Source organism: Pongo abelii, chromosome 20 (genome assembly GCF_028885655.2).
Source record: "Pongo abelii isolate AG06213 chromosome 20, NHGRI_mPonAbe1-v2.0_pri, whole genome shotgun sequence".
Taxonomy (NCBI): Eukaryota; Metazoa; Chordata; class Mammalia; order Primates; family Hominidae; genus Pongo; species Pongo abelii.
This window is the reverse complement of record NC_072005.2, coordinates 48003901-48030434: the sequence shown is the minus strand read 5'-3', so window position 1 is coordinate 48030434 and position 26534 is coordinate 48003901. Positions and strand designations below refer to the sequence as shown.

The following is a 26534-nucleotide window of genomic DNA, read 5'->3' as shown; positions in this document are numbered from 1 at the left end:
AGGCTGCAGTGAGCTATAATCACGCACTGTACTCCAGCTTGGGTAACAGAGCAAGACCCTGTCTCTTAAAAAACAAAAACTAAAACTAAAACTCTGTCTTTGATATTTTGAAATATGCAGTACATTATTAGCAGTAGTCACTGTGCAATAGAACACCAGAATGTATTCCTGTTATCTCACTGAAACTCTGTGTCCGTTGTCCGCCTTCCGTTTGCCCATCCATCCTCCCCTCCTCATTTTGAACACAATCTATCACGATATAGTTTACATAGTTCCCAGACCCCACTCCTTCCTGTTCTCCCCTACTCTGGACTTAACTTGTCTTAGAGAGGAAAGATCCAGAGCTGGTCACAATTTGCCATATCAGAGATGGCAAAGGAATGTCAACTCATGCGCCAACACCATTCCAGTCATGGTGGCTGCCAGAGCTTGTGTGGAGGCCTCTAATGGGGGTGCGAGAGGCCATGGGGGATGGGCCATCTGGCCTGTGCACTGGAGTGAGGTGCAGCACCTGGGCCGTTGCAGCCGGCCGGCTCTGGGGCCCAGCCTCCTCAAGTTCACTGTCATGGCTTTCTCTTCCCCCCCCAGGTGGAACTGAGCCCTGGTGGGAAAGTGGGCAATTCACCCATGTATCCTGCAATCTACATATCAATCTTTCTGCCCCCAGTCATAGCCAAAGTCCCAGCTATGGCAAAGTACTGCCAGTCTGTCCTGAGGTTTCACCTCATTCATTCATTGAACATGTATTGGTCACCTATGAGGCTCCTGCACTGGGAGGGTGATCAAAATACAGCAATGAGCAAGAATCGGTACCGTCCCTTCTCAGCTTTCACAGGCATGCTAGCTCTTGTGCTAGGTTTCCTTAAAGCTTACGACAGAGCAGCTGATCCACGAAATATGCCAGCCAGGGTCTTTTCTCTGGCCTGTCTCCACTTACTATAACTTCTCCACTCTCTGACTCGTGTGCTCTGACTCGGACGTAACACGCCCTCAAGTGGCTTCAGATGGCCATGCTGCCGCTGGATTGTGGAGAAATGGCACCTCCTACAGGCTTACCCTAGTCCTGAGCTAACTTACTGTTCCTGTTCACCCAGAATCTTATCTTCTCTCCTTTCTTTCTTTCTTTTTTTTTTCTTTGTTTTATTTTGAGACAGGGTCTTGCTGTGTCACCCAGGCTGGAGTGCAGTGGCGTGACCATGGCTTACTGCAGCCTTGACCTCCCAGGGTCAGGCCATCCTCCCATCTCAGCCTCCCAAGTAGCTGGGACTACAGGCACGTGCCACCATGCCCGGATTTTTTGTAGAGACCCCGTCATGTTGCCCAGGCTGGTCTGGAACTCCTGGGCTCAAGCAATCCACCTGTCTCAGCCTCCCAAAGTGCTGGAACTATAGGTGTGAGCCACCATGCCCCACCATCTTTCTCCCCTTCTTTCATTCCTTTAGTTGGCCGATATTTAGTGAATATCATCATGCCCAAGTGCCTTTCTGGGTGAGGATATAGCGGGGAATGAGGTAGATAAGTCTGTGCCCTCTTGGAGCTGACACCCGCTGTAGTTGGGGAGATAGGCAGGAAGCAGATAATTGCTATGAAGGAAAGAAAAGAGTGTAATAGAGAGTGTTGGAGGAAAAGGAAGACTTCATAAGCGTGTGTGGCCAGAGAAGGCCTCTCTGAGGAGGGGGCGTTTGATGGGGACTTAAATGATGAGGAGGGACCACCTCTATGTAGATCTAGAAAGGGTATAGCAAAGGTACTGAGGTGGGGACTTATTTGTGGGTTCAGTAACAGGAAGGAGACCAGTGGGGCTGGATCAGAGTTAGGGAGTTAGAGTCGTGTGAGGCAAGGAAGGAGAGGCAAGCGGGGGTGGTGGGCAGGCCATGCAGGGGTGGTGGGCAGGCCTGGATCTGGATTATACCACAAATGTGATGAAAATCAGTAGAGGCCTTATGGCTTAATTTATATTTTAGAACAGGGACTTGGACTCCATAGACCAACGCTAGAAGAGTCTGTGCATAGAATTCAGAGTCCATGAACTTGGATGGGAGAAAAATTACATCTCAATTTCTACTATCTTCTGACCAAACCATAGCATGTCCCTCTATCATGAATATAGACAACAGACAACAGTAGTATTAGTGGTACTGAGACTTTGTCACCAAGAGAATGCACGCAGATTTTCAAATTCTCTTGTAGTTGTTGCAGATCTCTCAAAACACTGTTTTCACTCATGATTGCTTTGAAATTACAGTAGTCATCAAATCTATTGCTGGATCTTGTTACTTAATGTGCTAATAAAGAAACCCATAAATGATTACATGACCACTCAAAATATGTTTGATGCCTATATTTTTTAAAATTTTAATGAATTAATTTTTTTTTGAGATGGAGTCTCACTCTGTTGCTCGAGCTGGAGTGCAGTGGCACGATCTCAGCTCACTGCAACCTCTGCCTCCTGGGTTCAAGTGATTCTCCTTCCCCAGCCTCCCGTGTAGCTGCAACTACAGGCACCCGCCACCACACCTGGCTAATTTTTTCTGTATTTTTTGTTAGAGTTGGGGTTTCACCACGTTGGCCAAGCTGGTCTCGAACTCCTGACCTCAAGTGATTCGCCCACCTTGGCCTCCCAAAATGCTGGGATTACAGGCATGAGCCACCACACCCAGCCAAATTTTGATTAATTTATTTTATTTTATTTTATTTTATTTTGTTTTTTGGAGATGGGTGTCTCCCTTTGTTGCCTAGGCTGCAGTGCCATGGTGTGATCATAGCTTACTGCCACCTCAAACTCCTGGGTTCAAGGGATCCTCCCACCTCAGCATCCCGAGTAGCTGGGACCACAGGCATGCACCACCATGGCTGGCTAATTTTCCTTCTCCTCCTTCTCTTCCTGCTCCTCCTCCTCCTCCTCCTCCTCCTCTTCCTCCTCTTTCTCCTCTTCCTCCTTCTTCTTTTTTTCTTTTTGTAGAGACAGGGTCTTGCCATCTTGCCCAGGCTGGTCTCAAACCCCTGGGCTCAAAAGATTCTCACATCTAGCCTCCCAAAGTGCTGGGATTATAGGCATGAGCCACTGTGCCCAGCCAGTTTTTATTTTAGATTCAGGGATACATGTGTAGGTATGTTACAAGGGTTATATTGCATGGATGCTGAGGTTTGGGGTATAATTGTTCCTATCACCCAGATAGTGAACATAGTACCCAGTAGGAAGTTTTTCAGCCCTTGCCCTTCTCCCTCCCTTTGGAGTCCCTAGTGATGATGACTATAATTCTATGTGATTGATTTCATTTGAAATTCTATATATCTGGCTGGGCATGGTGGCTCACACCTGTGACCCCAGCACTTTGAGAGGACAAGGTGGGTGGATCATCTGAGGTCGGGAGTTTGAGACCAGCCTAGCCAACATGGTGAAACCCCTTCTCTACTAAAAATACAAAAATTAGCTGGGCGTGGGCATGGTGGGTGCACCTGTAGCCTTAGCTACTTGGAAGTCTGAGGCAGGATAATTGCTTGAACCCAGGAGGCAGAGGTTGCAGTGAGCCAAGATTGAGCCACTGTACTCCAGCCAGGGTGACAGAGGGAGACTCCATCTTATCTCAAAAAAAGAAAGAAACAAAGAGAGAGAGAAGGGAAAGAAAGGAAAGGAAGGAAGGAAGGAAGGAAGAAAGAAAGAAGGAAGGAAGGATCCTATATATCATATGTTATGTGTTTTTAATTCTGAGAAGAGGGCAATAGGGTTGTTTTTTTTTTTTCAGATGCTGAAGAATTCAGGGCACAAAAACATTTAGAATTCTATTGTTTTAGACCCCTCTCTGCCTGCCTGGGGGCGAACGGATGGTCCGGGGTAGAAGGATGGTGGTTTGGACCAGGACAGTCACTGTGGACAGGAAGAGATGTAGAGGGAACTGGGAAGACTTGCAGATGGATTGGATGGATGGGGAGAGGAAGGGAAGGTTGGGATTAAGGCTGACCGCTAAGTCTCTGGTCTGAGAAACTAGACAGGGATATGATTAAATGTTTCCCATCTGAACTTCTCACCATGAGACCTTCTGCAAACTGGGATGCACTTTCCCCATTCTTTCCTCTCTCTGGTGATTCAGAACGAAACCCACAGACACCTCTCTAGGCTTCTGGAGGAAAGGGGAATTTTCACTGAGAGTCATGCTAGGGAGGAACAGGAGTTAATAAATACTTTAATCAACAAGCTGAGGGTTATAGGAAATCAGAAAAATGCTGGTAGTAAGACTTGATTTCTGGTCTTATTCATTAGATTCAATTCAGTGGGCATTTAATGGGGGCTTACCAGGTTCCGATATGAGTTAGGGATACACGAAGAATAAGATATGCCTCTGGTCTGCTAGAGTTTCAGTCTGGCAGAGGAAAAGTACACATAAGCAAATGCATTGACTTGGGAGACGTGTAGCACAGGGCAGGTGGGTCTCGTTTTGTGGGGCCAAAAGATTATGCAACTTGGAGTCCCTTTGAAAGAAAAAGACAATGAAACAAAAATTAGGTATGGGTCCTTGAAAGGGTTCACTGTAAATGGGGGGCCCTGAAGCATAAGTGTTGCCTGCTTCACAGTTGATCCACATCTGGAGGGAGGTGACCATGGAGGTGTTACTGGGCTGGGGTAGCTGGGAAAGGGAAGGCAGGGTGGACATTGTTTCACAGGATAGTGCTAGGACTTCAGAACCCTTAAGCTGGATTCTGAGATGATTAGCAGCAAGAGTGAGAGAGGTCAGGAGCACAGGACTACCCAGTCCACTGCCATACACAGAATAAGCAGAGGCACCCCCAGGGGGTCAGGAATAGCGTTCAGCTGTCGAAAAGCAGGGATGTTGATCAGCAGTGACTGTTTGGGTGGGTGGGGGTGAGACACTGGGATATTTATTTACTCAGACCAGGTACGTGTTTCAAATCCCAGAGATATGAATGGATTTACAGCGTGGCCTTCTGGTATGGTTTTCCAGACATCAACTATGCATACCCGAGCAAATATCCAGATCTACTCTTTTTGTGTGTGTGACACAAACAATACCACCTCATACCCTCTGTTCTGCCTCTTGAGCTTTCCACTCAACAGGACATCCTGCAAATTGTTCCATATCAGGACACAAAGAGACTCCTCATTCTTGCTGATGACTGCATAGTATTCCACTGTAGAACTCTACCCTCATTCATCCAACCTGTCCTGTCTTGCTGCATGCTCAGCTACCTTCTACTCTTTTGCCAGAATGCCACTTGCTGCTGGGAATAACCTTCTAGAGAGGTCATTTTGCACCTCTCTAGAAGGCTATTCCCAGCCTTCTAGAGTGAGAATAGATAAATTTTTAGCAGTGGAATGGCTGAGTTGAAGGCTGTGTGCAGTTGTAATTTTGATACACATTGCCAAATCACCCTCTCACCAGCACGTACAAGAATGTGTGTTTCCCCACACTCCCCAATGTGGTATTACACACTATTTTTATATTTGGTGATCTGAGAGGTAAAAATGATATCTCAGTGCAATTGCAGTCGTGTTTATCTTATTGCGAGTGAATCTGAGTGTATTTCCATCCAGAGCTGTTCGCATTAATTTCACTGGGCACTCTCCAGACCTGTCTGTCAGCCACATTACTACTGGGTTGTCAGTTTTTTACTTATGGATTTGTAATCACTATTTTCTTCTTCTTCTTTTTTAATTATATAGAGTTATTTGCAAAATCGCTCTTTGTATATTAAAGAAATGAGCCCCTTCTGGGCTGGGCGGGGTGGCTCACACCTGTAATCCCAGCTCTTTGGGAGGCCGAGGCAGGAGGATCACGAGGTCAGGAGATCGAGACCATCCTGGCTAACACGGTGAAACCCCGTCTCTAATAAAAACACAAAAAAATTAGCCGGGCGTGGTGGCAGGTGCCTGTATTCCCAGCTACTTGGGAGGCTGAGGCAGGAGAATGGTGTGAATCCAGTAGGCAGAGCTTGCAGTGAGCCGAGATGGTGCCACTGCACTCCAGCCTGGGCAACAGAGCGAGACTCCATCTCAAAAAAAAAGAAAAAAAAAAAAGAGGCCGGGTGCGGTGGCTCACGCCTGTAATCCCAGCACTTTGGGAGGCCGAGGCAGGTGGATCATGAGGTCAGGAGATCAAGACCATCCTGGCTAACACGGTGAAACCCTGTCTCTACTAAAAATACAAAAAATTAGCCCGGCGTAGTGGCGGGCGCCTGTAGTCCCAGCTACTCGGGAGGCTGAGGCAGGAGAATGGCGTGAACCCGGGAGGCGGAGCTTGCAGTGAGCCGAGATCGCGCCACTGCACTCCAGCCTGGGCTACAGAGCCAGACTCCGTCTCAAAAAAAAAAAAAAAAAAAAAAAAAAAAAAAAAAAAAAAAAAAAAAAAAAAAGAAATGAGCCCCTTCTGTTGAATTGCTTATATATTTTCCCAGTTTGTTCACTTCCTGGCACATCAAATTGGTCTTTAGAATAATAGCATTGGGAAGAATTGAGGGGCATGTGCCAAACCCCACAATTTCCCAGAAGGAAAAAATTGTAAGTAACATGTTATAGCTTTCAACTCTACATAAAATTTGCCAAGTAAATGATGAAGCATCAGTCTTGGTTCATTAACATATCTATGTGGAACACCTACTGGGTGCCAGGTGCTGTTCTAGGCACTGAGGATACAGCGGTGACTGAAACAGTCAAGATCATGCTCTCATGGAGCTGACGTTCCAGTGAGAGGGGCATGTCATGAATGAGTAAACAGGAGGAGCGATGCCTGGAGATGGTGATAAGCCTTGTGAGGGAGATGAAATGGGGTGATAAGGAGAGGCTGGGCCGGGGGCTGGTATAGACTGGGTGGTCAAAGAGGGCACCTCTGAGAGGGTGACTTTGTGTTAGAACCCAGGCACTAGTGTCAGAAGTAGAACTGCCCAGTAGAGGGAACAGCATGTGTAAAGGCCCTGAGGCAGGAATAAGCTTGGTGCATTTGAAAAAAAAAAACAGAAAAGGGCTAAATGGCTGGAGCACAGCCAAGGAGGGAGAGGGCGGTGGGAGATGAGCAGGGAGACGAGCATAGGCCTCAGTATGAAGGGACTTGTGGGCAGGTGAGCGGTTTTGTTTGCATTGTTGAGGGCTATGAGAAGCCATTGGATTGTGTGTGTAAGGCGGTTTTGCTTTTTCTTTCAGAAATGTTTAAACATAAAAGTAGAGAGAATTATGTCATGAACCCCATGTACTCTTCACCAAGCTCAATAGATATCAACATTTTGCCAGTCCTATTGGCAAATAGGATTTCATCTAAACTCCTCACTTTTTTTGGTGGGTGGAGGATTGGATTTTTTTTCCTCTCCCTCTTTCCCTACCTCATCCCCCCTTTTTTCCCTTTATTTTACTTTATTTTTTACTCACCACTATACAAACAAGATTTATTTTTTTTTTGAGATGGGGGTCTCACTATGTTGCCCAGGCTGGTATTGAACTCCTGGCCTCAAGCAGTCCTCCTGCCTCAACCACCCAAGGTGCTGGGATTACAGGCACATACCACTGTGCCTGGCCCTGTCTTAAAAAATACTTTTATTAAAATATAATGCATATATAAAGGTGCACAAATCATAGGTATACAGCTATAAGCACTCCCATGGAACTGGTACCCAGATCTAGAGATAATGTGGCCAGCTCCCAGAAGCCCCCTGGTGTCCCTTTTCAGTCTTTACTCCCCAAACTTCAACCATTAGAATCGTACAGGATGTTCTCTGTCATGACTAGCTCTCTCACTGATTATGTTTGGGAAGTCTATGTTGTGGTATGTAACCATGACTTGTGGACTGCTCATTCTCGTTGCTGTAGCTTCCACTGAAACAGTTGCTTTACCTATTCTACTGCTGTGTGCACTTGGGCTATCTTCAAGTCCTGCCTATTTCAAGTGGTCCATGTGAACATTGTAGTACACGTCTTGTGGTAAACACAGACACATGTGTGGTGGGTTACATGCAGGAATCGAGTTGCTGGGTCATAAGGGTGGTGTATGTTCAGCTTTCTTTTTTTTTTTTTTTTTTTTGAGATGGAGTCTCGCACTGTTGCCCGAGCTGGAGTGCAGTGGCACAATGTGAACTCACTGCAACCTCTGCCTCCCGGCTTCAAGCGATTCTCCTGCCTCAGCCTCCCAAGCAGCTAGGATTACAGGCACCCGCCACCATGCCCAGCTAATTTTTTGTATTTTTAGTAGAGACGGGGTTCCACTATGTTGGCCAGGCTGGTCTCAAACTCCTGACCTCGTGATCCTCCCGCCTCGGCCTCCCAAAGTGCTGGGATTACAGGCATGAGCCACCAAGCCCAGCCAGCTTTCTCAGATAGCGCCTATATTTGTTTGCTAGGGCTGCCAAAACAAAGAACCACAAACTGGGTGACTTGAGATAAATATATTGCCTCACAGTTCTGGAGGCTGGAAGTCAGAAGTCAAGCTGTCAGCAGGGTTGTGAGGGAAGGATCTGTCCTTTCTGAGGGCTGTGAGGGAGAGATCTGTTCCAGGCCTCTCTCCTTGGCTTGCAGGTGGCTGTCTTTTCCCTGTGTCTCTTCACATCATCTTCCCGTTATCCATGTCTATGTCCAAATTTGCCCTTTTTATAAGGACACAAGTCATATAGGATTAGAGCCCACCCTAATGACCTCATTTTAACTTGATCATCTGCCAAAGACCCTATCTCCAAATAAGGTTAATCTTTGAGGTTCTGGGGGTTAGGACTCCAACATATCTTTTTGGGGGGTGGCAGGGAGTGGGGGGAGACACTGCAACCTATAACAGTGCTAAAGAGCTTCCCAAAGTGGTTGTACTAATTTACACTATTTGCTGGAGTATTTTAAAGCTAATTCCAGACATGAAATCATTTGCCTTGGGAGTGTTTTTTGTTTGTTTGTTTTGTTTTGTTTTTTGAGACAGAGTCTTGCTCTGTCACCCAGGCTGGAGTGCAAAGACACAGTGGCATGATCTCGGCTCATTGCAATCTCTGCCTCCGGGTTCAAGCGATTCTCCTGCCTCAGCCTCCTGAGTAGCTGGGACTACAAGTGTGTGCCACCATGCCTGGCTAATTGTTTGTATTTTTAGTAGAGACAGGGTTTCACTGTGTTAGCCAGGATGGTCTCGATCTCCTGACCTCGTGATCCGCCCGGCTCGGCCTTCCAAATTGCTGGGATTACAGGTGTGAGCCACCGTGCCCGGCCAGGAGTGTTTGTAAAGGAGGAAAGACCTGGTCTGGTTTACAATTTTATTATTTATTTATTTATTTATTTATTTATTTATTTATTTATTTTTGAGACAGAGTCTTGCTCTGTCACCCAGGTTGGAGTGAAGGGGCGTGATCTCGGCTTGCTGCAACCTATGCCTCCTGGGTTCAAGCAATTCTCCTGCATCAGCCTCCGGAGTAGCTGGGACTACAGGCGTGTACCACCACACCTGGCTAATTTTGTATTTTTAGTAGAGACAAGATTTTGCCATGTTGGCCAGGCTGGTGTTAAATGCCTGGCCTCAGGTGTGTCCGCCTGCCTCAGCCTCCCAAATTGCTGAGATTATAGGCATGAGTCACCACACCCGGCCTGACTTACATTTTTAAATGATTCTATTTGTTCTGTGGAAATGTTAAAACAAGGCAAATATTTCATCAAGAAAGAAAGGGTAGCCAGGTGCGGTGGCTCACGCCTATAATCCCAGCACTTTGGGAGGCTGAGGCAGGCAGATCACGAGGTCAGGAGATTGAGACCATCCTGGCTATCATGGTGAAACTGTCTCTACTAAAAATACAAAAAATTAGCTGGGAGTGGTGGCGGGCACTCTGTAGTCCCAGCTACTTGGGAGGCTGAGGCAGGAGAATGGCATGAACCCAGGAGGCGGAGCTTGCAGTGAGCCGAGATCACGCCACCGCACTCCAGCCTGGGCGACAGAGCGAGACTCTGTCTCAAAAAAAAAAAAAAAAAAAGAAAGAAAGAAAGGGTAAATAAAGAGTGAGCCCTCCCAGGACTGCCCAGTTGGGACTCTCTGGTACCCCATGGTAGAGAGAAGCCTCTGGGTGCCCTTAGCTCAGGGATGCCATTCAGAGACCGAGTGGACGATCCCTCACTGCCCAGTGCCAGATCGCCACGTGGAGCAGCTTCCTGGTTTCAGCCCCTCAGGGTTCAGATGATGCAGAGAGGATGAAACCCAGCCAGGACTCAGGCTGTCTTTCTGTCCACCCCGCTCCCTGCCAGGACATACAGCAGCTCCTCCAGCTCCAGCAGCTGGTGCTTGTGCCAGGCCACCACCTCCAGCCACCTGCTCAGTTCCTGCTACCGCAGGCCCAGCAGAGCCAGCCAGGTAAGGCCCCCACCCCAGATGGCCTCCTTGACGCCTCCACAGAACTTCCTCACCTTCCCCTCCCCCTCACCCTGTGTATTTCCCCTTGTCTCTCCAGGCCTGCTACCGACACCAAATCTATTCCAGCTACCTCAGCAAACCCAGGGAGCTCTTCTGACCTCCCAGACCCGGGCCGGGCTTCCCACACAGGTGAGACTGTCCATTGAGTGCACCAGGCCAGGCCAGCAGCAAGGCCTGCTGAAAGCTGGGTAAACAGGGGTCGGGGGTGAGTGGGAGTCTCCTTTCCATTTGACCCAGCCACACTCTGCCAGTGATTCGCTGTGAGACCTCAGGCAAGCCCATCTCCCTGTCTGGGTCAGCCTCTTCCTCTATAGAATGAGGGGAGCTGGCCCAGACAAGTGGTTCTTAACCCTTTCAAGCACTTGGGCTCCTTTGAGAATATGATGAAAGATTTAGATCTGATCCCCATTCCCCCAAAATGCTCACGTGTAAAAACACACAAAATTGCAGGGGGCTGCGAGCCTTTAGGCTACAAATGCCTCGGGCCTCTTCCAGCACTGCAATGGAGGATTCTCTGAACAAGGCATTCGTTAGGTGATTATTTCACATCCACTTCCCAGACTGGAGACTGAAAACAAGGCCCACAGGTGTCTTTTATTTGGCGGTTGTCAACTAAATTCCCAGAAAGCACCACATTGCCAGCTCCTCTTGATAAGCCAGAAAATCTGGCAGGGCTGTACCTGTGTCTGTGTGGTAGCTTGGCGCAGTGAGCTGTTGGCCTGGCCACTGGCAGGAACAGAGGCCCCTTAGAGAGGGTGCCAGCTCTCCAGGCCACCTTGGCACCTGGACCCCAAGGCCTTTCTTTCAATTTGCTGCCTGAGTGCTAGACTTTAATGATAATTTTCACTACCTTTTATGAATTTCAAAGTTTTTTTGACCCATTTTTTATAGCCCTTTAAAAAAATATATGTGAACTATTTCAGAAGGACTGACTGAAGAGAATAGAGACTAATACAGGTCTTAACTGCAGTTCTGAAATCCCAAATGCTCAGAAAGTCAAGTTGTTCTTGCACCATTGGCATGAGAACTCATTTGACTGCAAAACCTGCCCTGCCATGATATGAGCCAGTATATGACTTTTCTTTGTCCCTCTTGGTATGGCATTTTTGCTGCTGCAAAACTGTTACTGTATCTGATTATGGAGTAATATCCTTGACCCTGGTGGGGGTGGCGGCCACATTATCTATGATATACATCCTATGTAGGCTTGCTTTCTTTCTTTTTCTTTTTTTTTTTTTTTTTTTTTGAGATGGAGTCTCGCTCTGTTGCCCAGGCTGGAGTGCAGTGGCTCAATATCAGTTCACTGCACCCTCTGCCTCCCGGGTTCAAGCGATTCTCCTGCCTCAGCCTCCCAAGTAGCTGGGATTACAGGCATGTGCCACCACACCCAGCTAATTTTTGTATTTTTAGTAGAGATGGGGTTTCACCATGTTGGCCAAGCTGGTCTCGAACTCCTGACTTCAGGTGATCCACCTACCTCGGCCTCCTAAAGTGCTGGGATTACAGGCATGAGCCACTGTGCCTGGCTTCCTATGTAGGTTTTCTGAAAACTGAAACAGGCACAGTGGTGCATGCCTATAGTCTCAGCTACTTGTGAGCCTGAGGCAAGAGGATCACTTGAGCCCAGGAGTTTGAGGCCAGCCTGGGCAACATAGCGAGACTGGTCTCTAAAACAACAACAACAACAAAACCTGAGAGGGGTGAGAGTGGGTGGATGATCAGAAATTACTTAATGGGTACAATGTACACTGTTTGGGTGATGGATACACTAAAAGCCTACGCTTCATCACTACACAATACATTTGTGTAACAAAATTACACTTGTACCCCTTAACATTTTGTTTTTTGTTTGAGACAGGGTCTTACTCTGTCACCCAGGCTGGAGTGCAATGGTGTGATCACAGCTTACTGCAGCCTCAGCCTCCTGGGCTCAAGTGAAGCAGTCCCCAGCCCTCCTGAGTTGCTGGTACTACAGTCACGCCCCACATGCTTGGTTAATTTTTAAAATTTTTGTAGAGATAGGGTTTCACCATGTTGCCCAGGCTAGTCTCAAATTCCTGTGCTCAAACGATCCTCCCACTTTGGCTTCCTAAAGTATTGGGATTACAGGTGTGAGCCATTGCACCCGGCTGTCCTTAAATTTATACAAAAAAAAAAAAAAAAAAAAAGGCAGGGCGCAGTGGTCACTCCTGTAATCCCAGCACTTTGGGAGGCCAAAGCGGGTGGATCACCTGAGGTCGGGAGTTCAAGACCAGCCTGACCAACATGAAGAAACCCCATCTCTACTAAAAATACAAAATTAGCCGGGTGTGGTGGCGTATGCTTATAATCCCAGCTACTTGGGAGGCTGAGGCAGGAGAATCACTTGAACCCAGGAGGCAGAGGTTATGGCGAGCCAAGATCACATCATTGCATTCCAGCGTAGGCAACAAGGGTGAAACTCCATTTCAAAAAAAAAAAAAAAAACTGAAAAATTCCTAAACATCTGCCCCAGCACTTTGGAGAATAATGGATAAAGGACCTGAGCGACAAACATCCCTGTACCCACCACCTGCTTCATATCCTTTATTTTTAGGGCAATGAAGAATCCCAGATAGAGCTGTTGCTTTTTTGTAAATCTCCCTAATTGCCCTCCCATTCCTTTTTTTTTTTAAATTTTACTTTATTTGCAATCTACTCATTGCTTAGGACTTAATTTCTTAAGAGCTGTTTTAGATTCACAGCAAAACTGAGTGGAAGATATAGAGATACCCCATCTATCTCTGCCCCTACGCATGCATGCACAGCTTCCCGCAATATCTACATCCCCAACCAGAGTGGTACAAGTGTAACAGGTGATGAACCTACACTGACACATCACTATTACCTAAAGTTCATAGTTGACATTAGGGTTCACTCTTGGCCTTGTACAGTCCATGGGTCTGCACGACCTACTCATTTTTAACCTGATTCTCTCAACAGCCCCATTGGGTAGACAGAACAGCAGTGATTGTTCCCATCCTGCAGAGTGGGAAAGTGAGGCCTGGGCTAAGCAGTGATTTGGTGGCAGGGCCAGTCCTTGATTCCCAGGTTGAGATGAGGATGAACCACTGCCTCAGGCTCCAGGGAAAGAGCCCTGGCACAAAAAGCTGGCTGCTCCTTCTGGGAGTTTGCAGGCGTGAAGGGACAGTGCAGAGAGTCCCAGGCAACGAGGAAACCCATGTAGGGCAGCAGAGTGGGACCTTTAAAGGGATTAACAGTGCATGTGGAGGGACCTTTAAAGGGATTGACAGTGCTTGTGGAGGAAGGCGGGATGAGTGCAGGCGGCGGATGGAGCGCAGGGGCGAAGAGGGCGGGAGGGGGACTGTGCACCCATCGCTGAGCCCCATCCTGGTCCTCCGCCCTGCATCCCACCCACCTGCCCACCCCACCAGGCCGTGACCCGCCCTACGCTGCCCGACCCGCACCTCTCGCACCCGCAGCCCCCTAAATGCTTGGAGCCACCATCCCACCCCGAGGAGCCCAGTGATCTGGAGGAGCTGGAGCAATTCGCTCGCACCTTCAAGCAACGCCGCATCAAGCTGGGCTTCACGCAGGTCTGGAGGCACCTTGCAGGCTGGGCGGTGGGCGTGGGGGCGTGGCCAGTTGATAGATGCCGCGAGGGGCGTGGCCAGTGGGTGTGCGGAGCGGGCCCAGTGCCTGAAGGCCGCATCCTGACCTCCGCCCCTTCCCGGCCCCACTGGCCCAGGGTGATGTGGGCCTGGCCATGGGCAAGCTCTACGGCAACGACTTCAGCCAGACGACCATTTCCCGCTTCGAGGCCCTCAACCTGAGCTTCAAGAACATGTGCAAACTCAAGCCCCTCCTGGAGAAGTGGCTCAACGACGCAGGTGGGACTAGGCTGGGGTTCCCGCTTAGGGGGCGGGCAGTGGCCGGTGGCCGCGGGAGGCGCCTTCTCATGCTCACGTCTCCCCCGGCGCACAGAGACTATGTCTGTGGACTCAAGCCTGCCCAGCCCCAACCAGCTGAGCAGCCCCAGCCTGGGTTTCGACGGGCTGCCCGGCCGGAGACGCAAGAAGAGGACCAGCATCGAGACAAACGTCCGCTTCGCCTTAGAAAAGAGTTTTCTAGCGGTGAGGCCCCCCTCTCCTGGGTGGCCCGCACCTGAGGGGTGGCGGGCGGTGGGCCCCGGGCTAACGAGCCCTCTGCCTGCAGAACCAGAAGCCTACCTCAGAGGAGATCCTGCTGATCGCCGAGCAGCTGCACATGGAGAAGGAAGTGATCCGCGTCTGGTTCTGCAACCGGCGCCAGAAGGAGAAACGCATCAACCCCTGCAGTGCGGCCCCCATGCTGCCCAGCCCGGGGAAGCCGGCCAGCTACAGCCCGCATATGGTACCAAGAGCCCGCCTGGGGGGTGGGAGACCACAGAGCTCCGCAGGCACCTGTGTGAAGCCCACCCTACCTGGTTGTCCACAGAGCCTAGAACAGAGGCAAGAAGAGTCACTCTTGGAGACAGGCCATCACGTAGATGGGCACAGTCACACCAGGACAGTTTCCAGGGAGCTGTGGTCTTACGTGGGGGATACAAGCACCCCTAGATACACACCGACATAGCCAGACACAGAGTTATCACAGTGCCATAGCCACACAGGAAGGGATATATGTCCAGGGACATGGTCCAGGTTAGAACACACAGGCTCACAACCACACGGAGGCAGGGAAAGGCACTTATTTGCCGTTCAGGGAAATTGTCACACCCATGGGTGTACTCTCAGGTCCATAGCTATACACAGGCCCACTTGATATCAGACACAGCCGGTACATCCTTTATCCCATCCCTTTATTTCCATTTCTGGAAAGAGCTGTGATGCTCCAGAGAGGAGCCCCCGCCCCCATCAGTGTGAAGGAGGCACTGTCTGAACTGAGTTCTAAAGGACAAGGGAGAGTTAGCCAGCCACAAGAAGGCAAAGAGCCTTCCTGGACCAGTGTGTACTAAGGCCTAGAAGCCAGGGTGTGCCCAGCCCAATTTGAGAAACTCCAGTGCAATTTAGTGTGGTTGGTGCTGCAGTTTATATGAATGAGGTTGGGGAAGGAGTGGGGGCATGTACCCCAAGTTTTACAGTGAAGAGCTGGAACTTGAACCATGGGCAGTGAGGAGGTAAGGCGTGGTTTTGAGCTGGGGAAGGAGAGAGTTACATTTAGTGAGGTTTCTGGGGCTGATGCAAAGGTGAGACTGGAGGTGGGGTGGCCAAGAAGGAAGCTGGTAGATGGTCCCAGAAAATCAAGTAATATGACATCTCAACACCCTAATGCAAAGATATGCATCCATTTAGCCTCGCACTTTAGATCTGCTCTTTCCCTGCCTGGGTCACTTTGAACAGTCTCTCATTCATTGCTTGCCAACCCCACTGGTAAAAGGGTGGTGTTTGCTTGTCCAGGGAAAAAGTTTTAGTTTTGCAGAACCAACAATAGCAGGAGCATGTAGAGCAGCCACTCTTCCGGTGCAGTCACTTCAGACAGGACGCAACCCTGCAGAGACTAGCCAGATGGGGCGGTGTCAGAAGAGAGGTGGGGAGTGTTCTCAGTGGAGAATTAGCCCTTTCTGCTTGTGGCTCAGGATCAGCTAGGGCAAGTGTGAAGAAAGCATGTGGAATAATACAAATGCAGCATTGTGCCAAAGCCCCCTGCCCCCATCCTGGGACAGAGGAGTGAGGTCCTGCAGGGAGCATCACGGGAGCTGCTGGCAGACAGTGGCTAACCATACCTCCTTTCTTCTCTCCTCAGGTCACACCCCAAGGGGGCGCGGGGACCTTACCGTTGTCCCAAGCTTCCAGCAGTCTGAGCACAACAGGTCAGGGAGGGCAGAAAATGGTGAGGGGGGACTGAGAGGATGTGGCACAGGCTGGAGCCTGAGGTTCCCAAGTGGCTCTGGGTGTCCATGGGCCTCAAGACTGGACCCAGGGAGTGTGGGTGGGGGAATGGGAGAGACAGTGGGAAGAGGACAGGACTCACCCCTCCTCTGCAGGAGCAACTCAGCTTTAATCTGCTTCACGATTTCATATGAGAAAAGCATGGGCCTGGTAAAAGGTGAGGCACTTGAGTTTTGTGCCTGGCCTCTGTCATTTTTAAGCTGTGTGAATTCAAGCGCTTACTTTATCCTTCTAAGCCTTAGTTTTTATAAAATTATTATGAATGTGTAATACATAAAAAGATATAAATACATGTATGTAAGAGTGTATGTGTATGTACATATACACACATACATGCATACATACATAGTCTTGTACCCAGAGTTCCCCTCCCTCTTCCTGGGACACGGCAGGTTTATATGTATAGTTATACACTGTATATATAATAATAATATAAAATTGGCTGGGTGTGGTAGCTCATGCCTATAATCCCAGCTCTTTGGGAGGCCAAGGCAGGCGGATCACCTGAGGTCAGGAGTTCAAGACTAGCCTGGCCAACATGGGAAGCCCTGTCTCTACTAAAAATACAAAAATTAGCTGGGCGTGGTGGTATGTGTCTGTAATCCCAGCTACTCGGGAGGCTGAGGCAGGAGAATCACTTGAATCCAGGAGGAGGAGGTTGCAGTGAACTGAGATCACACCACTGCACTCTAGCCTGGTGACAGAGTGAGATTCCATCTCAAAAAAAAATATATATATATATATATATTTATATATATATACACACACACATAATATATATACACATAATATATATACACATAAAACAACATATTGCCCCTTCCCAGGCTAGAAAATAGTAAGTGGAGATTTATAAAGTAGTAAGTGCTTGCTTGGCACTGTACTAAGCTCTTTCTAAACTGCACTGACTGACTTAATTCTCAAACTCATTTTATGAGATAGGTTCTATTATTATCCCCATTTTCCAGACAAGGGATCTGAAGGTCAGAGAGGTTAAGGCACTCACCCAAGGGCACCGCTGGGATGAAACAGAGCCAGGAGTTTCTACCCCAGCAGTCTGGCTGAGTCTGGGCCCTCAGCCCCTGCCAGGTTGCCCATCCCTCAGCTGTGGCAGTGTGCCTGGCACCCTTTGCCCCTCCCCAGCCCCTAGAGGGAGCCATAGGGCTTTGTCTCCTGGGCGCCCCCATTTCTAGTCGGTAAAAAAGTGGTTCAGGGCAGGGAGTGTAGAGTGCCAGGGCTCAGCAGGAAGCAGCTGCTCTGACTTCCATTGTTATGACAGGGGTCTCCATGGCAGAGGCACAGGGAAATGACTCTGGGCAGGGAGGTCTAAGGCTGTTCTGACTGAGGAGATGCTGCGTGAGCTGGGCGGGAGGACAAGTAGGAGTTGACTCCAGGTTCCTCAGTGGGGGACGAGTGGAAGCTGAAGACCCCATCTTTCTGTCTCTCTCTGGCAGTTACTACCTTATCCTCAGCTGTGGGGACGCTCCACCCCAGCCGGACAGCTGGAGGGGGTGGGGGCGGGGGCGGGGCTGCGCCCCCCCTCAATTCCATCCCCTCTGTCACTCCCCCACCCCCGGCCACCACCAACAGCACAAACCCCAGCCCTCAAGGCAGCCACTCGGCTATCGGCTTGTCAGGCCTGAACCCCAGCACGGGGTAAGTGGGTGCAGGTGGGAACCTGTGGGGAGAAGCAGGGTTGCTGCTGCTTCTAGGGTGGGGAGCTGCACCCCAGTTATGTTGGCAGGTCCCTGCCCCTGCTAATGCCTCTGCTTTGCCTCTTGCAGAAGCACAATGGTGGGGTTGAGCTCCGGGCTGAGTCCAGCCCTCATGAGCAACAACCCTTTGGCCACTATCCAAGGTGCGTGCTGCCTCATGTCACACCCATCGTCACTAGCCCTATCCTCTGGGGCCTCGAGCCCTGCCATTGCTGCTCCAGCCATGCCATCCCGCCCCTGCTCACTGCATTGCTCGCCTCTTCATACCCATCTCACCTTTGGGGAAGGTGTGAGGGGTGCTGATGGGGGTCAGTGGGATTGATGGGGAGATGGGGGGCACTCTGGGCAGGATGCTGGAAGGCAAAGGTCTCCCCTGGCCCGGCGTGCCCCCAGCCCAGCCTCTCTCTCTCCCCGCCAGCCCTGGCCTCTGGTGGAACCCTGCCCCTTACCAGCCTTGATGGCAGCGGGAATCTGGTGCTGGGGGCAGCCGGCGCAGCCCCGGGGAGCCCCGGCCTGGTGACCTCGCCGCTCTTCTTGAACCATGCTGGGCTGCCCCTGCTCAGCACCCCACCTGGTGTGGGCCTGGTCTCAGCAGCGGCTGCGGCCGTGGCAGCCTCCATCTCCAGCAAGTCTCCTGGCCTCTCCTCATCCTCTTCATCCTCATCCTCCTCCTCCTCCACTTGCAGCGAGACGGCAGCACAGACCCCTGGAGGTCCAGGGGGGCCTGAGGCAGGGTCCAAACCTGAGTGAGGGCCAACCATGCCTCCCCTCACATTCCTCTGATCCCTGCCTTGGTCCCTTGCCTGGGAAGAGGGCGAGGAGGCCAGTGGTGGGGACACAGAGGGTCCTCGGAGCAGGAGTGACAAGGGAGGAAAGACCAAAAAAACCAACCAACCAAAAAAAAAAAAAAAAAAGGAAAGAAACTAACCAACAAAAGAGAAAACCAAAAATAATCACAACAGAAACCAGCTGCCCCAAAGGAACCAGAGGTGAAAAACAAACAAAAAAACCAAAAACAAACCAAAAAAAAAAAACCCCACAAAATCAAACAAACCAAAAAACCAGTCGCGAGCCAGACCTCAGCGTGCTCACCCTCACTGCTACGACGCCAAATAAAAACCCCGGCCAGGGGCGGAGAAGCCTCCAGCAGGTCAGACCTCATGCCACCGAGCCCTGGCTGTGGGACCAACCCCCGACCCTGCCTCCCCCGTGGGGGCTACAGAAGGAAAAAGAGAAGATGCCAGCTTCCTAGTCCCGGCCCCCAGCCCTGGGCCAGCGAAGACAGGGCACAGCCTGGGCAGATGGGCTGGGGCTTAGCACCACCCACCAAATGTTCTTTTCCAGAAGGTGAAAGAGAAAGGGCCTGAACAACCTTACACCAAATATTCAGTAGCTTCATCCAAAGGATGTACAGAATTTTTAGCATTGTGCTCAACAGAATGTGTCCCTACCATGTGTCCCCTTCTCCCCTGGCCCCCAGCTCTCCCCACCTGGGCAGGGGGTCTTGCTTTAACCTCCTCCCTCCCCCCAGCCAGGGGAGAGTTCAAGGGAAGGCCTGTGGACAACTTTTCATCCCCTGTTCCTCCCTCTTTTCCCCTTTGAAGGGTGGGCTAGGCCATTTTGCCAAGTTCTAGCTCTCACAAGTCCCTCCTCAACCCTGTCACCCTCCTCTGCTCTGGAATCGACTCCCTCCCCAGCCTATGGGAAGGTGGAAGTTTCAGGCAAGAGGGGATGAAGACATTCAGTTGAGGGCATTCAGTTGTCTTTTTCCATCCTGTCTGTTTCCCTGAAAAAAAAAAAAATTCATATTCCAGTGCCTATCCGTGGGATCCTTCACGTTCTTTGACATTAACCAGAAACCAAAAAGAGAACTCACCTCGCTTTTCCCACCCTGTGCCCCTCTGGTACTGGCGAATGCCTCTCCCTCCCCCCACATGCACACACGCACACACCCCAGTGGTGGGGTTCCTCGAGATGGCATCCCCATCAGGGTCCATGGGGTGGGGACAGTGCCACAGCCTGTGGTCCCCATCTGACAGGGCGCGGTGGTGGCCACCACTCCCACGAGACCTCCACAAGTCTTGGCTGGACCCTGTGTTTGACCAGCCCCGGACACGTCTCCACTGACGACGGACAGAGGAGAGACGCCACTGGGAGCTACCCTGCCCTCCTGCTATTGTGGAGGCCAACAAAGTTTTGAACCAAAAACCAAAAAAACAGAAACAAACAATAAATTTAAACTAGAAAAAAAGAATTTATATATATATAGATACACATACATATATATATGTGTGTGTGTATATATATATATATATATATATATATATATATATAAAAGGGAAAGAAGATGAGGACTCTTCAAGAATAAGACGGAACCGCGAGGCGGAGCCAAGCCCCTGCACCGGTGGTCCAGGCCCTTGTTCCCCAAGGCGGACGGAAGGACGGATGCTTCTTTCTCTTCACAAATACCTCATGGACGTCGTCTTTGGGAAAGCTGGAGGGGGCGGCTGGGGCAGGGCCTGTCCCTCGGCCAGGGCAGATGGAAGCGGGTGGGCGGGGCTGAGAGAGGGTGTCAGGGACAGGGGTGAAGAGCCCCAAACTCCCCTCCCAAATCAACTGAAAAAGCTTTAAAAAAAGACAGGAAAAAAAGGAGTAAGAAAGCAAAAAGAACAGATGAAGGAAAACTTAACAACTTTCGGGTGGTTTGATTCCTCCTTTGATTTCTTTTTCGGTTCTCTTTTGTCTGACCTCTCTCCTCCCCTCCTTCCTCTCTTCTCTCCTCCTTCCTATCTCCTCTCTCTCCCTTTGCTCTCCTCTCTCCTCTCTCAATCTTGTTCTTTCTGTGTCTCTCCTCAAACCAAAGTGTTGCAGTGAAGGACACGAGCCATTGAAATCAGGGTGGGGCCTGACAGCCGTAGTGTGGCCCCCGCCCCTCGTTGGGCAGGAGCAGAGAGATGGGAGAGCCCTGAGACCGCAGGGCTTTGGCCTGGGCAGCTTCCACTTTCTGCCGGACACTCTGAGGAGAGGCAGATGGAGCTCCAGGCCTCAGCGTTCTCTTTTTTCCTTGTCTCCCTTCTCCCACCCGGGAAATGAAACTGTTGGGCTGGGCAACGGAGGCAGCAGAGACTCGGCCATTGCAGGGGCCTCTGGGTGCCTTGTCTGGGCAGTGGTGAAGTAGCCGCCCCTCCCACCCCTGGCACGATGGGGCCTGGCACCTCATCTACCCATCCTCGCCGGAATGTAAGCATCTCCGCTGAACGACTCCCTGCCCTTACCCTACCTCTGAGTTTGTCCATGTTTATTTCCTGAAGAGAGAAGGGACTGGCAAGAGGGCTTGGGCCCCAGCCCAAGGGTGGAGAGGGGGCCAAGGGCTCCTGACCAAATAGGAAGGACATTTGAGCAGAGCAAAATGAAAGGAATTACAACCAAAAACCCCCTCCAAGAAGACAGGCAGCATGGAAGGCATGGTGGAGATGACTCAAACAAAAACTGATTCTAGACCAAAAAGGAGAAAAAAAAAAAAGGAAAGAAAATCCAGGACTCACCACCACCCACTTCATCCTGCTTCCTCCCCATCAAGTCCCACCACCTGGGACCTCTCCCCACCCCAGTATGTGGGAGTGGGGTAAAGAGGAGAGGAGGAGCAGGGGGCAGGGATGGGGCAGATGCCCTGATGTTGGTGGAGGGACCCCTGTGCAGCTGGGGGTGCTGGGGACCCTCCCCATCCAACCCTCACACCTAGGAAAAGAAAAACAAGAAAAAAGAAAATTCCTGGGAGGGGGGAAAATAACCAAATCCCAAGCTTTAACTACAGCTGTGAAACCAAATATTGGGAAGGGGGTAGGAGGGAGGGAGGGGCAGGTGAGCCCCAGGTCTCCCCCCTGGGCCCCCCTCCCCCGAGGACTCGAGATAAGGCACCAAATACCTCATAGAACTTTAATGTTAAAAAAAGGAAACCAAATATCGTTGGCTGGGGGCCAGCCAGGGCAAGGGGCTGGGGGGCTGGAGGGAGCCAGGGTTGGGAAGGTGATGGGGGAATTCATGCCCCCCACCCCCATCTGCCCCTTACACTCTGGTCCCCCGTCTCGACTCCGGGAAACAAAACTATCTCATCGTTTTTATTTTGTGGTCTGTACAGAGCCTGTGTCCGTGTGTCTGTGTGTGAGCGAGAGAGTTGGAGGGCTGGGGAGCTTTATGTGGGGGATGGGGAGGGAAACCCCAGGCTAGGTTATGGGCTAGGTTAGATGTCCGAGGTTGGGGGCCAAGGGCCTGGGCTAGAAAGAGAGGAGAGATGAGTGGATTGGAGCAGTGGGGAGCCCTCTGAATTTCTCTTCTCCCCAACCCTGACCTCCTACTTAAGGGAGGGACAGAGACTGGGTCTACCCTAATGGTGGGCCTTTTCATTGTGCCAAAAAAAAAAAAAAATTGATGCCAGTAACTAAACCACCTCTCTCTGTTCTCTTCTGGGGGGTGGGGTGGGTGTGTGTGTGGGGGTGGGTAGGGATGGGGAACCCAAGCCCCAGTAGGAGTTGGGGCTGAGATCAGGAGGAGGGGAAGGATATGAGTTTTCCATCCATCTCCCTGGAGAAGGCCACGAGGGGCTCTCCAAGCCCTGGGGAGATCTGGCGAGGGACTAGCCAAGTCAGGGTGACCTCTTGACCTGACTAGTTTTTCTAACCCACCCGAATACCAGGGTGCCTCTCTCTTCCTCTAGCCCAGGGTAGGGGGACCTGAGTGAGAGAGAGAGTGAGACAGACAGCAAGATTGAGACACGCGGGCCCCCACTGGTCTCTGAGTGGGAAAGGCAAGTGCGAGAGATAAAGGCCTCCAAGAGAAAAAAGAAACAAACCAAAGATTTAACCATTAAAAAAAAAAAAAACCCACAGACAACTCCGCTACCTTTTTATATGTTGGGAAAAAAAGTGAAAAAAATTTAAAAATAAAAATTAAAAAAAAAAATACACAAAAACTCCAAGCCGCAGGTCCTTCATGCGGTTTAAACTTTGACCTCAGCAGTCTCCAAAGCAAGACGACGATGACAAAGGCGGAAACAAAGAAAAAATAATGTATATTTTTAAGTATTTGTCCTTGAATTGTTAGCTCCTTGTTAAACAAACAAAAGGAGAGAAAAATCCAGAGAGAAGTGTTGCTGAGACGGAGACAACTATTTACTATGTCTGTGACCCCTCCCTTCTGCCTCCCTCCCCTTCCTCTCTTTCCTGTCCTCTATCCTTGCTGCCCCTCCCCCAATATGTCCCCCAAACCCAGGGGCTCAGTATTTATTTATTTATATAATTGCAGGGTGACTGGGGGCCTCTCTCGGCAACTCGTAGAGGGCCTTTGGATAATGGCAGGGTGGGGAAAGGGCGAGGAATCTTTAGGAAGAGCAGGGGCCTGAACTTTCAACCCCTTTCTGGCCTCTTGTCCCACTGCTGCCACCATCACCTTCCAAATCCAGGGCTCCACTAGGGCAAGGTGACCACCCTACTTCGTAAAGACCTGATTGGCGCAGCCCGTTCTGGTGTGGGTGTCTTTCACCACCCAGAATGACCAGGTTGGAATGGGTGTGGGTGAAGTTGGAGGGGGTGGCAAGTACAAGGCAAGGGTGCCCAAGAACCAGCATCCAGAAATCAGCCCTGGAGTAGACCTGCCTTTCCTCCATCCTCACCAAGTTAGCCTCCCTTTCAGTTCCGTCTGACCCCTGTGTTGTTAGCCCCTTCCTTCCCTTCCTGTACCCCCTCCCTGTCTCTTCTCGTGGTAGCGGGTTAGCGTTTCAGTGTTCTTAACTCCAATCTGCTTGTTCATTGTACAATGTGCTTCTTTTAAAGCCCCATTTTTGTAACTTGAGTGTGTCATTCATCTGAACAACAAACATCAAAAAATAAAAAATTAAAACTGTACAGAGAGAAATGATGCCTGCTCTCCCTTGGTCTCCTCTGTGTCCTGGGAACAGTCGTAAAGAAATCAGGGTGTGGGGTTGGAGATCTGTATGCTGGGGAAGGGAGGGTTTTACTTCTGTTCCAATAGTGAATGTTCACAGTTTCGGCAACATAGAACTCTTCTCTAAAAAAGCCCCAAAAACTCAACTGGGCATGGTGGCATGTGCCTGCTGTCTAGTCCTAGCTACTTGGGAGACTGAGGTGGGAGGATTGCTTGAGCCCGGGATGTCGAGGCCGCAATGAACCATGATCGTGCCACTGCACTCCAGTCTGGGTAACAGAGAGAGACCTTGTCTAAAAAACAAAAACAAAAAAATTAAATTTTAAAAAATAGTGAATGTTTGGAAGTAAAACCTGCACAAATGTTCTTGCCAAAGAACCAAGTCTTTGAATTTAGGATGAATTCATATTTCTGAATTCAAATCTCAGTTCTGCCATTTTATAAATATATGACCTTCAATATGTGAGCTTCTGTGTCCTCATCTGTAAATAAGGGACAATACCTACCTCACGAGGTTGTAGGATGATGGTCTAAGTAAAGTGCTTAGGACTGAGCTCCAGCACACTGTCTTCAATAAATGAGAACTATGAGAAAGCCAGGAAACCAGCAAATACCTCTTCATTTCCATCCCTGGATGCTTCCCCAGAGGACTAAAGAGACTCTTTAAAACCAGAGTTTCAATTAACACATTAAAAAGTTTCAACCTCACAAATAGTCAAATAAATTAACAGAAGAGTTATATGTCATTTTTTCACATCACCAAAAAAATGCAAAAAAACCCCACCAAAAACAAAAAAAAAACGCCGGGCGTGGTGGCTCATGCCTGTAATCCCAACACTTTGGGAGGCCGAGGCGGGCGGATCACCTGAGGTCAGGAGTTCAAGATCAACCTGGCCAACATGGTGAAACCCCGTCTCTACTAAAAATACAAAAATTAGCCAGACGCGGTGGCGCACGCCTGTAATCCCAGCTATTCGGGAGGCTGAGGCTGGAGAATAGCTTGAATCCAGGAGGTGGAAGTTGCAGTGAGCCGAGGTCGCGTCACTGCACTCCAGACCAGGCGACAGAGCGAGACTCCATCTCAAAAAAAAAAAAAAAAAGGCCGGGTGCAGTGGCTCACACCTGTAATCCCAGCACTTTGGGAGGCCGAGGCGGGTGGATCACGGGGTCAGGAGATTGAGCCCATCCTGGCTAACACAGTGAAACTCCATCTCTACTAAAAATACAAAAAATTAGCCGGGCGTGGTGGCAGGCGCCTGTGGTCCCAGCTACTCCGGAGGCTGAGGCAGGAGGATGGCGTGAACCTGGAGTCAGAGCTTGCAGTGAGCTGAGATTGCGCCACCGCACTCCAGCCTGGGCAACAGAGCGAGACTCCGTCTCAAAAATAAACAAACAAAAACAACAAAAAAACTAGGCTATGTGTGGTGGCTCATGCCTGTAACCCTAGAATTTAGGAGGCCAAGGCAGGAAGAACTCTTAAGCCCAGGAGTTCGACACCAGCCTGGGCAACACAGTGAGACCCCATCTCTACAAAAATTGAACAAAATTGGGCTGAGTGTGGTGGCTCACGCCTGGAATCCCAGCACTTTGGGAGGCCGAGGCAGGCGGATCATTAGGTCAGGACTTCGAGACCAGCCTGGCCAGTATGGTGAAACCCCGTCTGTACTAAAAATACAAAAATTAGCCGGGCGTGGTGGTGTGCGCCTGTAGTCCCAGCTACTTGGGAGGCTGAGGCAGAAGAATCACTTGAACCTGGGAGGTGGAGGTTGCTGTGAGCCAAGATTGTGCCACTGCACTCCAGCCTGGGTGACAGAGCAAGACTCCGTCTCAAAAAAAAAAAAAAAAAAAAAGAACACAATTAACTAGGCATGATGGTGTGCATCTGTGGTCCCAGCTACTCAGGAGGCTGAGGTGGATCTCTTGAGCCCAGGAGGCCAAGGCTGCAGTGAGCTATGATAGCACCACTGCACTCCAGCCTGGGTGGTGACAGAGCGAGACCCTGTCTCAAACCAACCAACCAGAGTTGATTTTGAAGTTTTCTGGTGGTACAATGTACACACCAACCTCCTTCCTTTTTAGAGCAACATTAACTCTTACTCAAATTATTGTGCCCATCTGTTATTCGGCAGTAGCAACAGCTTCCGCAGGCCGTCAGGCCATGGACTGATCCCTAAGACTTTACCACTGAAAAGCAGAAGTGGTATTAATGAAAATGCACTGGAAGGCTGGGCGTGGTGGCTCATGCCTATAATCCCAGCACTTTGGGAGGCCCAGGCCGGCGAATCACTTGAAGCCAGGAGTTCAAGACTAGCCTGGCCAACATGGTGAAGCCCCATTCTACTAAAAATACAAAAATTAGCCGGGCATGGTAGTACACACCTGTAATCCCAGCTACTCGGGCAGCTGAGGCACAAGAATCACTTGAAGCTGGGAGGTAGAGGTTGCAGTGAGCTGAGATCATGCCACTGCACTCCAGCCTGGGTGACAGAGCAAGACTCCATCTCAGGGAAAAAAAAAAGCTGTTGCATTTCCTCAGCACTGTTCCATCCTCTAATGTATGCTTGGCACACAGGTGCTGGGATCCTGCAAAGTCGATAATG

At 50.1% G+C, this 26534-nt stretch overlaps 2 protein-coding genes across 10 annotated transcripts in view; one reads left to right on the top strand and one right to left on the bottom strand.

Moving 5' to 3' along the window:
* Positions 1-21527, top strand: part of POU2F2 (POU class 2 homeobox 2) — an 89971-nt gene extending 68444 nt beyond the window's left edge. For 5 of the 9 annotated variants that reach the window (XM_054540524.2, XM_054540527.2, XM_054540528.2 and 2 more), the window contains 10 exons: positions 10205-10310; positions 10408-10499; positions 13784-13945; positions 14098-14239; positions 14334-14482; positions 14565-14741; positions 16134-16200; positions 17734-17935; positions 18064-18137; positions 18413-21527. In XM_054540524.2, coding sequence (XP_054396499.1) covers positions 10205-10310; positions 10408-10499; positions 13784-13945; positions 14098-14239; positions 14334-14482; positions 14565-14741; positions 16134-16200; positions 17734-17935; positions 18064-18137; positions 18413-18744 — 1503 coding nt within the window. In that variant the 3' untranslated portion in view covers positions 18745-21527. The remainder of the gene's footprint in view (positions 1-10204; positions 10311-10407; positions 10500-13783; positions 13946-14097; positions 14240-14333; positions 14483-14564; positions 14742-16133; positions 16201-17733; positions 17936-18063; positions 18138-18412) is intronic. The other 4 variants (XM_054540532.2, XM_054540530.2, XM_024237149.3 and 1 more) reach the window with 3 other exon arrangements.
* The window catches only part of LOC103888610 (CEA cell adhesion molecule 6), a 913736-nt gene that overhangs the window by 554518 nt on the left and 332684 nt on the right, over positions 1-26534 (bottom strand). The window lies entirely within an intron of this gene.